The sequence below is a fragment of the Tubulanus polymorphus genome, chromosome 4 (assembly GCF_964204645.1).
Source record: "Tubulanus polymorphus chromosome 4, tnTubPoly1.2, whole genome shotgun sequence".
NCBI classification, from domain to species: Eukaryota; Metazoa; Nemertea; class Palaeonemertea; order Tubulaniformes; family Tubulanidae; genus Tubulanus; species Tubulanus polymorphus.
In genome coordinates, this window is record NC_134028.1 from 22,705,298 (window position 1) to 22,717,686 (window position 12,389).

Here is a 12,389-nt window from a genome sequence, read left to right on the forward strand (position 1 = left end):
TTAAGTTCAATAAGGCATTCAATGCTTATTTTATACACGCTTATCCGGTTGTCGATACCCTCTTTCAGATGTCCTCGCGAAACAGGGTATGGTTCCTGTTCGCGCTATCTTTCGATCGATACCTAGCCATTATCAGACCGATGATTTCGTTAAGATTGTCGACATCGTCGAGGACGAAGAAAATATGTTTAGTTATATTCGTTGTTACGACGTTGATGGAGGTGCCGACATACTGGGATAGGATCATGTACCTCAAACCTCATAAATGCACCGGATTACCAACCATCGAAGGACGCCCGGGTCCTCTTAAATATCGATGGTACATATTAATTTACGACACGGCTTTTGGAAACTTTTTGGCTACTTTGTTACCCGGAATGATCGTTATTTGCTGTAATATTCACATGCTCGCCATACTAAAACAAACGTTCAGGAACAGAGCCAAGCTCCAACAACAGCAACATACGGAAAATACAAAAATAGAACAAAATCAAGGTTTACAGATCACTAAAATTGTCCTGACGCTTAATTTCTTTTATTGTATCGTATTTGTGATGGCGCTGGCCAATACAATCCTACCAGTCCTCGGTTCACGCGTTAAGATTCGACCCTATCACTCGGGCCAGGTTTTGAGCGCGATAAATTCGATGGTAAATTTTTTCGTGTACCTGTTTATTCGTAAAGGTTTCGCTTCGACTGTCGTACGAATATTGTCGTGTGGAATCTATGGGGAAGTCGGGTGAAATAACGTTAATAGAGAAGCCGAAATAAAAGCGTTGGTTTGCCGAATTGACGCACGACAAGGTTGCATTTTAAATTTAACAAAATTCGATCATATATGAATTAATAGTTATCTTATGTCCAGTGTACCACGGGGTAAACTATATTCACAGATGCAACTCTCCGGCGCAACTAATATCAATGGCCTCAGTCTCAGAAACTCTCCTCGTCAGCAGGCTCACTTCCCAATGAGTCCGGCGAAGGGTTGGATCGGTCGGTCCCACCTGCGCATAGGATAACGATCGATGACTTTAGAATCATTAACGAGACGATAAGTGCTACAGGGGCGTATAGCCACCTAAAATTCTTCGTATATCCTACGAGCAATTATCTGTTAGATAATTGCTCGTAGGTATTGTTATGCGACCCGAAGAAGGATCCGAAAGAGCGCAGGATCGCGGGAGAGCGTATCCTTCGTCAGCTCCGCACAACGACACAAATTGCATTTTGACCCGAAACCGAAAATAAATAAACAACTCATGTGTATATATTCCGAAATCTAGATGCTCACAACTATTCTATTAGACTCGTGTTTCCTATGTATCGACACCTTTTACAAATCTGTGTTTCCTAATTTCTTGAGTGTGTTCTTCCCCGTTGTTCTCCCGGCTACCCGGGTGCTCTCCGACTAGTTCAGCTATGTCTTTTATTTTTATACTTTCAAAATTTGGTTTCCAAGGAACTATTCTCGTGACCAACGCCACCACATTTCGGGAGGGCCGACGACCAACCTCGGGACCTGGTTCGCCCACCAAGCCCCCAAGAATTAATGTTCTTAGCAACCTGGTTAAGAAACAAGCCCGGAGTTGTCTCGGTTTCCAAACGTAGACGTTAACACTTGACTAATCCCTTAGGATTTTAACTATTGCCTTGATAACTAAATCCAAAATATATCTTATTAATCCGAGACATAAACTGAACCAGTAACAAAAGCAAATAAACATTACATAATCATTAAGCCAAAATTTGCCCGTTTGTGAATTCCTAGTGAACAATAGCAAATAGACATCGAAAAAAAAAGTCAAAACATGCCCGTTTAGGAATTCCCAGTGAATAAAGTTGAATAGATCCATTTGCTATCGATTTACGCATGTTTTATAAATATCAAAAATTGCCTATCATAACAGTATATCCAAACGAGCGCCGAAGGTTTGCCGCCCCCCTCCCCCCATCCCCCCAGAAAACTTTGAACATTAAAACGTCTGAGATGCGTTCTGGTGGCTATAAATGCTCATATTGGGAATAATTTTTCTGTAGATAATATAAAGCCTCAAAGGTTATCTTTGGTCTAGGGAGGGATCCAGATGTTTTACCACCCCAGAGCGGCGTCCTGCTGAACTGGAAGGACAACTATATCATAGCACAAAACGGGGGATCTGGGGGCACTTCCCAGAAAATTTTGATTTTTCGAGGCTCTGAGATGCAATCTTTAAGCATATTTGGGGCATAACATCTATCCCCAAGAAGTTAACTATTTCCGTTTAGATTTGAATTGACCATTTTTATACTACTTCCAGAATACTTGCCCGGAATAAAACATTCATGTTAGTACAAGAGCCTGTCATAATCACGAACTAGAAAGATATAAGGGCAAACCTGAGTACTCCTCGATACACTAGTGGTAGGCCGGATCTGCCACTGGCCACTGACTTATTGATAAAGAAATAGCAGAACTGATGATAGCTTATTGTACAATCAATACTCTCTCGATGTTCTCGGTTTTCATCTCTCAGCATTTCAGCAGAATTTTTTTGGTCAAATCCTATATTTTGGTCAATTTTTAATGTATAAAACACCTACAGAATCAGTGAAATATAACCAGAAGTCGCTCTAAAATAATATGAAAAAAAGTTTACTGAATTCGGTTACTTTGATACTGTGAGATCAGGTGCATGGTTCAGATGTGACACTGTTACCGCATAAACAAAACTCACTGGAGTCACAGGGCGGAAACGCCTCCGAATGAAAAACTTTTGCACTACTGACAACTTCAACAACTTGATGACGTTTTAGCATAATTGGGTTTTCAATCATTGGTGCGACATACGTCGCAGTTGTCGCACCGGTGTTTACGCCCCTGTGCTATATAGGCCAATTATTTATTTGACGCACGAGCTTTCGCAACTAATGTATTGAAGCTTCAGGTATGAATGAGTCCATGAATTTTGTAACACATAAAATACAAAACCTATAAACATGAGTCGTGTACAAATGCAGCTGTGTGTCTATCTTATCAGTTTATATCAATTTTGAATATCAATATTGATACATTGTTCTGAAATCCTAAAACGCCGCATACTGTGATTTATTGAAGTGATTGAGCTCCACTTGTCGAAAGATCTGACTTGCGCATCTTCACGGTCGAAGGATGACGACCAGTTTTGTTCGAGTTGCAGTGACATTGTGTGGTCTGGTCGTTAGTTATACTTGGTGTTCAAGGATCGGAACAGGTACGATTATACTTTGCATTCGGGATAGCTTAATGGCGATGGAAAAAATGGGTTTAACCATTTTTACAAACTATGTTTGACAAAAATGGGCCTTAGGTTTAAATTTTGTGAAAATCTTACAATATTGGATGAAGTTCTCGTTTGATTTTTTTCTTAAGATTCTAATGTCTCCGCGAAGAATACAAGACGCTCTACAAATACATACAAGTAAGGGTAGCCTTTATTGATAGATTTATTAAAACGACAACTGAACTAAGTGGGATCAATTTCCATTTCAGAATCAATGTTTGTAGCTGGAACGTTGGTCAGTCCAACCCGAGCGGCAATTTGGATTCATGGCTCGGCCTCAATGTCCAAGACCAACCAGACATCGTTTCCATCGGGTGAGTTAAACGTAGTATATTCGTATCGTTCCTGAGTTTTCCCCTTGAAATTAACTAATTAATCTTAAATACCTGCACAGACTTCAGGAAATTGATGATGACACAAAATGGAAGGAATATTTACTCGCGCTATTCTCTAAAAACAACTATGTCATGGTAATGCCATCGTGATTTTTAGTTAAGCATTTTCAACCATCAAATACATCTCTAATTAGAAATGTTTGTACGGTACGCAGGCTACTGTTGATATAAAATGAATGTACCGGGGTATCTATCATAGGTAAAACAAAGGAAAATGAAGTGGATTGTCCAGTATTTGTTCCTTAAACGGCAACATTTGACGCAAACTAATAATATCGAGTCCGAAACAACGGCTACAGGAGTCCTCAACCTCGTTGTAAGTTTGAATTCTGACCGTTTGCTTGAAAATGCACTTTTGACATATATTTCCTCCAAAGGTTCTGGATTTGTGAATAAAGTTATTCATTTGAAGGGAAATAAAGGTGGCGTCAGTATCCGACTCGATTTCTACGGTTCGAATATGATATTTGTTAATAGCCATTTAGCAGCTCACCTGGAAAACGTGCAAGATAGAATCGACGTGAGTATCTACCGCTGGTTTTATGGCGCTCTCGGTTTCTCAAAATACAGAACATCTTTGGCTTCACCTTTTTTTTAGGATTATAACCGTATTATGAATGATCAGTCATTTAGAGATGGTGACGTCAACACGATTATCGATCACAGGTGACATATCAGGAACTTGCGCCAAATCCCGACCCATCAATTTTCTGATTCATTCAACAAGAAATCTTTTATCCTGATGGTAAATTTCGCGATTCCATCCTAGCCCGCGTTATGGTATCTGATGAGTTTAATCTTTGTTGTTCAATAGCTATATATTCTGGATGGGCGATTTGAATTTCCGTATAGACGACCTAACTAAGGCTGATATCGAGGCGAAAATTGTAGCCAATGACTTGAAAGCTATTCAGAAACACGACCAGGTACGATTCAATATATCATAGTCACAATGAAAGTTGATACGTATAACATTGATGTAGTAGCGAAGATAATCGAAAAAATTGTTAAAATGTTTCCAGCTGTTGAAAGCTCGAGCAAACGGCAGAATTTTCCAGGGGTTCAGTGAAGCACCCATAAAATTCGCACCTACTTATAAATTTGATCCAGGAACAGACGTTTACGACACAAGGTCAGTGGGAGATGTACGTCATTCGTTTTATCTGTATATCGAATATTTTGCACCGAAGCCAGAACGAGTTTTGCTACCAGTCGTTTCTAATCTATTAGTTTTCCAGTAATATTGTTCCCGGCCAGTGTAATGTGACTGTTTGGTTTGTAAGGGGCACAACATGATAATTATAGAAATCAAATCAATCAATTAGATGAATAATAGGGACTTTTTCCTATTTAAAGACTTTTATTGACTTTGATGGTTTTTTATGTGTTCGAAGTTCAAAACAAAGGAAGCCTGCATGGACGGACAGAATCCTGTGGAAAACTGTATCTGGGGCACGATTGAATTCGTATACGTCATATCCGCAATACAGAATCAGCGACCACAAGCCAATCAGCGCCAGGTTTTCCGTACAGGTAAGCGCAGACGGAACAAATATATTTTTATAAAACTGAAAAAAATGACAGCTTTTAGTGCCCGTTGGACAGATCGACTGGTCCATTCACTTGCTTGTTTTTGAATTATAAATGTAAGATATTATTATTTCTGGGATCGTTCATTATCTGTGTAGGTTTCTCCATCGGGTCCAGCTTTACCGATTACTTTCTCGCGAGTAGCGGACATCAGCCGAGGAAAAAGTCTAGCGTTCACATACTCGTGCGCTTCGAATATGGACACATCCAGTTGGGATTGGATCGCGTTATTCAAGGTTCGTATATCGTAAACAACTCGTATAACGGGTTGTTTTTTCGGGATGCGTGCGGGAGTACTTTACTTTTTTTTAAAAGAGAAACGAAAACAGATTTCTGTATGCGGAATCACATTTTTATTCTTATTCTTGCTGACGAACTTTTTTTTTTATGCGCCCGGAAAATGATACTGATGAAAAACAAGCTATCATTTTTGCATGGCCTTATGAAGTATTATTATTTTCAGTGTAAAGTTCTTTATTATACAGGAAAACTTTTCTAGTTTTGACGACTACGAAGCGTGGACTCGTGCTGACGGCTGTGATAAAGCGATGGAATTCGACCAGGACGACACTGCTCTTAAAGGGAATTACAGACTGGGATATTTCAGCAAATCGAAAAACTGTATCATCGGATACAGCAATATCTTTTCCGTAAGTATATTCTGATTAGAATTAACTCCTCCTGAATCAAAAGAAGTTATACAGTGGAACCACGTTGCCACGAACTTCGGGGACCGGAAAATATGTTCGTTATAACCGATACTTTGTTATATCCAGTATGAAATTATTGAATTGTCATCTTTGGGACGAAAATCTAGTTGTGTAATAACCGATGAATCGTTAAAAATCCGAGGACGTTATAACGAGGTTCCATCGTAGCATAATTCTTAATTCTGAGTTTTATTCAGTAGATGTGTAGTCGGGTAGTACTGAAGGAAAACAGAAATACATAATATCTTTCAGGTCATGTGAAGCCGCCAATGCGTGTATTAGCATACCTGGGCCAAGTTCCACAGTTTCAGGTTGAAACGTGACTCTACAATTAGTTAGAAACGATCGTGATAGCAGATATAGACATTAGAAGTAGGATATGCCTACATGTTACGGTACTAGAATCGGCGAAGATCCGTTCTAGATTCAAACTTAACCTAAAACTGGTGGGAACCTGGTCCAGCGCATAGCGAAATCGTCTTTCTCACTGTGAACGTCCTCTAAATAACTGCAATAAACATCCTTATTTACGGTATTCATTTTCGCTTCTCTCCTATAGTTTGATATGAAAAAGTAAAACACTAGCGATTTTTTTCAAATTCAGTCTTTATTTCATATTATGTTTAATTCAAAGATAAATATTTCGTGACATTAAAAATATTAGTAATAATGATAATACATTTTACGGTTTTTTTTACACATTCATTTCCATATTGTAGACACGATTTTTGATAATGCTCGAAACAAGTATTTCGAGTTAAGTACCATTTTCCATCAATATACGTTATAGACAACAACGTTTAAATAACGCGCTGGGAATATGGTTATTACATATTCAGAGGAACAGACACTTTCCACTTTTTGTTAATGTTCAATAAATTGATTCTCGAGTTGCGACGAGTATTGAGTCTTCCTATACTCGGTATTTAATGAAAAGCCTCGTCATGTATATACGCGAAATTAGTTGCGGCGGACCGTGGGGCCTACTGGACGATATAACCCGCGGTAAAGCGGTGCTTGTTTGCGCCATTCAATTTTCCTGCTACAACATGTTCAACCCTCTATTGCCATGCTGTCTGCCAATTTGTAGCTGTCGAACGAGGCGTATCTTCATTAGTATGAATCGGCCAGAACGGAAAACAGTTTAAGTGATACTCAAACACATCGTGTTCACCGTCGACTAGTATGTCGTATTATATCTCAAAATACACACAAACCGGACCAACATTCGCGCATAAGAGTTTTTACGAGAGTCCATTGAACCGCGTTCGGTACAAACCGGAGCGGGTTTGCGTCACGATTTTCTTGTTACGGCGTCGCGTACAAAGTAGCGATAAACGAAGGCAATAGCGTATCATAGTGATGTCCAAAAATCATTCCACTTAGAACAACATCGCAAACAAACATTTTTCGCGACCTAGATTGCCTAAATGTATTCGACATATCCGGGTCAAGTATATTGCGTCGGTAAATCCATTCGATCCGCGGTTTCGGTTTGGAATGTTTGGACAAGTAGTCTAAGTAGCATACGAAATTTCGTCGAAATGTCTCGTGAAGATCTCTTCGGGCGTTAGAAAACAGTAATTTGAGTCCCTTGTAAGTGTCATTTTGTGCTTCATTTGCAGTTGAAATAAAAAGTTCTGGCAATGGTTGTACGCCGTTTTTCTTTATTTCGTTTCATAACTCCTTACGCACCCTAAAGATATTGCGAACTAATTTGTAGCATACATTTAAGTATGCAGCGAGTAACTCATCCACGGGATAATATTCATTCAAAAATTCGTCCAGAGGAGTTCTTGAGAATACGTTATTATTCATTTCTTCGCAGAAATCATGAATTCGTAATATCTTCGTTAGATCATACGCACGCGCGCTTCGATCACAAAGCCGTCATCTTCGTCGACCGGCGACTCAGTTTAGTTTTTAAAGGAATGTGCGTTGCCGAATGTCTTCCTTGTTGTACTTGTCTTAAACTGGAATTGTTATGCGCGTTGCCGTTCACCGCTTCGGGCATAGTCTGGTACATCGTGCTAGAATTGCCGCGCTGCAAGTCGGTAAGATTCGTGCGTCGACAACACGCCGTTAACATTTTGAACCCACGCCTGTATTTCTTGCTGAAAAAGCAGTATATTAGAGGATTCACCGAGCAATTGGACGTGCCGAGCCATCGGCAGAACGGGACTACGTAATCCACTATGGTCTTTTCAGTGGAGGCTGATAACTCGGGACCGAAATCCAATCTCATTTTCAAGGCGTAAAGCGGAAGCCACGACCACGCGAACAATACACACACAACCGACAACATTTTTACGACTTTAACTTTGGAACGGTAGATGACGCCACTGGTAATGGAACTGTGCCCAACGCCGGGCGGTTCTCGGCGCCAAACTCGCAGCGCAATCAAACCGTAACATATCGTAATGAATATCAACGGTATTGCATAACAGGTCAGAAAAATCGCGCCCAGAAAGTAGCTGTCGCGGTCGCGTTTACTTTCCCAGATCTCGTAACAACTTGTCGATGTGTTATCGACGATGTATTGATAATGTATGGCCCATGGGGTCATAATTGTGGCCGACTCGATCCATATAAATGCAATAATTATCTTCGACGCTCTTCGCGATACTTTACACTTCAGGGTGTGACAAATAGCGAAATACCTGTAAAAAAGGTAAAATAGCATCGCTATAATTGCAGTGCCCGTAGAGCTCGGCTGATTATGAATGATAGCTGCACAGCGTTCGCTGTAAGACGCCCGTCCACCTGAGACGGCACCTGACAGATTCTTATCTAAAACGATTTTATTATACATCAGATTTGTATTTTCTTAGACGTCTGGCTTTTTGAAAGACTGTTTACATTGTTTAACGAAAGCAACGAGACGTGTAGTACTATATAAACCGGTTAACTATCTTATTTGACGCAGGAGCCCGAAAATAAAATAGTTAACCTATATAGTACTATTCGTCTCGTTGCATGTATTCTACCCCCGGTTAACACGGCTCTTCTTCATTCTTCTCATAAAATTCAAGCGCAGTTATACTCACCTATCTATGGCAATGGCTGCCAATGTATTGACGGAGGCACTCACGACCATACCCTGCAAGAAGGGGATTGCTTTACACATCACTCCACCGAATCGCCAGTCTGTAAAATAGAGCATTTTCTCTACCGTGAATTAAATTTGATAATTTTCTATTGAAGCGACGATGAATCCATTCGTAATGGGGTATCTGCACTCACCAGAACAATACACAATACACTCAGTTTTACATAGTGAAAATCAGCTCATTTTCAATGAACTTTTAACTAGATTCTAGGCTCCCAAATGGAAATTTATTCAAACAAGTCACCATACAGATATGGGATTGACGTACCCATTGAGCGTATGGAATAGTTTTATTGAAAATGGATTTAACTAATAAGAAATGTTGATTCGAATTTAATTGAAATGTAGAAGAAATTGTAGCGCAGAAACCGAGTTACCACTAGCGCACCTGGCGGACCCTCGCCTGTCATACGTGGAATCCTCGATTGCCACAGTAACGGTGCGGGTACACCATCATACGTCACACACGCGATGTATGTATCCATACACTTAATCAACGAACTTGAATGCGTTTGAGTATGATAAAGTAATGACATCATACATTTTTAAGCTATTTTTTTTCAGACACGACTCGCGCCGATATCGTTATTTTGATTGATGATTCCTCAGTCAAATGAATGACTTATGATAATTAAAGCGAACGTGTTATTAGATTGAGCGTGCGACAACTGTACGTGAGATCAGACAATTCCGGGCGCAAACTAATTATGCCGATAATGATTCTAAAATAATCGAATTCCTTGGACGGAAAATAGCGCAGACGCGTGGTGCCTTCTTTCCGGATATGGAGTAATTAATTTTCTTCCTCGCTGACGTATGAGATTTGTGATTAAGTCGGAATAATGACCGACGTGCCATGCGACTGATCTGCGTTTTAGATTTGCTCGTAGTCTGCTATGATATCCGGCAGCGTGTCCACGATGGCGGATATTTATGGCGTAAACGCTGCGATTTTTTTTCTGCCTTACTTTTTAATTGACCAAGACAGAAGACAGATACTTTTATTTTCGTACCTTTTACGCCATGTTCATGCCCTAAATTCCATGGAGTCTCTATCTACACTTGTAAAAAGGGATAATACTGGATTCTAGTACAGAGGTCTTTGCGGCCAAGCTTTTTCGTTTTGATTACGTCATATTAGTTGGCGGACAGACATGGCCACCTTCGGTTATCTGAGTTAGTCGACTATAGTCGAACCATGGACGTATAAACTAGATCTAGTTTATACGTCCATGGTCGAACTAAATGAAACCGAATGTCCATTAGTCGGAACTATATTCCGGACATAGTTCGAAAATCAAGCGCATTCGGTTTTTTTTCGGTTATTAGTTCCGACTACTAGTCGACTAGATACGAAAACCGAATTTGGCCCTGGCAGACCCTCGAAGTTTGTAAATCCCTGATTATCTGTTGTTTTCACGTATGACAGGTCTCCACTGGTTGGCAAACAAACTAAGACCTCACGCGTGCAAGACCTTTATACCAGAGAATCAATCCGTATTAGAGTTATAACTTTTTACTAATCTGCATTCGTAATTTGACTAAGTGTGACACGCATCACGCATGTATGTGTCTCTAGCTTTGTCCTATTACTATCGTTATTTCGCGATGTTTTATAAATGTCTGCCTGATTCTATAGTGTATGTCGACATACATCACCCGCGCGGTTCTCTGGCGGAATGAAACGTTACTTGAGAATAATAGTCGGTATCGGATGGCGGAAACGGCTTTTAATACTTTACGGAAACCCGAGGGTGCATTACATTTTACGATATTCACGCCGCGTCGATCAACCAGTCTTCATTCAGTCACTCGAGATTTCATTTGCTCTATTTTTTTCTATGGACCGTCTAATCCACGCAAAATAACACCGCGCTAGCACTTTCGAGACCGGTAGTCGCTCGAAACACTTGTCAGCGTCAATTTGATCTTATGAAGGCGGGTTACTGCGGTCCATTGTTTCGCGGCTTTAGTTCATGAATTACGGCGACACCGACACACGTGAACTTCTCCTTCATTACCGACCAGGCCTTTGAGACGTAGATGCATTATCGTACTACACGCAATGCGCAAATAAGGTTTAAACCGCTGTTACTAAAGGGGAGTCTAAACACCTCTTCTCTTTGGGGTTTAGTGATCAATCGCAGTGGTAATAGAATGATGCATGAATAAGTGATCTACGATTCATCGTATACCTTTGTTTCCATTAATTATTTTCTCGCTTTTTCTCGAATAGCTGACGAAAAACAATGTCATTTCAATAATTTGATCGAATGTCACCCGAAAAATATTCATCGTCAAAAATGCATACAAAGGATGTATTTTGTTTAAGTAGTTTTGTTGTCATTCAACAAATGCAGAAAGTAACACATATATATAAATATATATACACTGATTTTGTTATTTCCCAAAGGAGATGCATTTTGCAGTAAGACTCCAATCATTCAGACAGCAGTCGGGAACTCACTGGGATTCAATAGTTGGAACCGCCGAAAAGGAGCGATATTGTCGTGAATTAAAGAGTGAAGCGATTCTAATCTTTTTGTCGAGTGTCTGCCGGTAAGAATAAGATGCGTAGCGAGCTTAGAATGTCTATAGAGAACGTTCTGTTGTGATACGAATTTAGAATGAGCTCCCGTCGGCATACTTCACTCATCAAACCTCTCTCGATGAAGCCCAGCTCCACATTTCCGTTCTAATTTCTTCGTTGAATTGATTTCAATTCGAGTTTGATTTAACTCACTGTCGAAGTCAAGGTTAGACGTTTATAGTTGTAGTCTTTGTAGTGCATACGAAAGAACAACTGGCCGTGGAACTCACTGTATAAACAAGAACCATATTATGAATATTTAGCAACTAAGAAATCGGTGTCACTATGAACTAAAATGAATGAATATAACTCATGGACGAGTTAATGAATATAATAAGTCCATGGTTTCATTGAAGTTTTAGATAGATGGCGGATACCTGAACATAATTAAAATACATAACATCAAACATATTATAGTAAGTATACTTTGGAGTATATTCATCTAAAATGAATGTCTGAAGATGGATAGGAGTAATCTCTCGTGGTCAGTAAAACTGATGTCTTAGTTGTTAGTCTTCATATTGGGGGTCCTTTTTATACTGAGTTGAGTTCCATAGTTTGCGTATATGGGGTGGGTTTTAATTTACCTACGAAGTCAGGTGGAACTCGGGGCTAATACCAAAAATTCACCGAGAAAACCTGAACTTTCCTGAAAAAGTTTCGCGATTTTTTCTGTTCCAATTTCAAACTGACAGA

General features: G+C 39.8%; 2 protein-coding genes across 2 annotated transcripts in view; one reads left to right on the forward strand and one right to left on the reverse strand.

The window, feature by feature from the left end:
* The first annotated feature begins 3,084 nt into the window (after nt 1–3,084).
* Nucleotides 3,085–6,636, forward strand: LOC141903879 (phosphatidylinositol 4,5-bisphosphate 5-phosphatase A-like). The gene is made up of 13 exons (XM_074792237.1): nt 3,085–3,230; nt 3,389–3,437; nt 3,509–3,613; nt 3,694–3,769; nt 3,894–4,010; nt 4,107–4,214; nt 4,293–4,360; nt 4,509–4,620; nt 4,717–4,826; nt 5,089–5,227; nt 5,383–5,520; nt 5,770–5,934; nt 6,247–6,636. The coding sequence occupies exons 1-13, from the start codon at nt 3,149–3,151 to the stop codon at nt 6,253–6,255; spliced, it is 1,278 nt and encodes a 425-aa protein (XP_074648338.1). The 5' UTR covers nt 3,085–3,148; the 3' UTR covers nt 6,256–6,636.
* Nucleotides 6,637–7,786: 1,150 nt separating this feature from the next.
* The window catches only part of LOC141904461 (neuropeptide FF receptor 2-like), a 52,636-nt gene continuing 48,033 nt past the window's right edge, over nt 7,787–12,389 (reverse strand). The window contains exons 3-4 of the mRNA XM_074793050.1: nt 9,042–9,141; nt 7,787–8,654 (exon numbers count right to left, since the gene is read on the reverse strand). Of these exons, the coding sequence (XP_074649151.1) occupies nt 7,874–8,654; nt 9,042–9,141 (881 nt within the window). The 3' untranslated portion in view covers nt 7,787–7,873. The remainder of the gene's footprint in view (nt 8,655–9,041; nt 9,142–12,389) is intronic.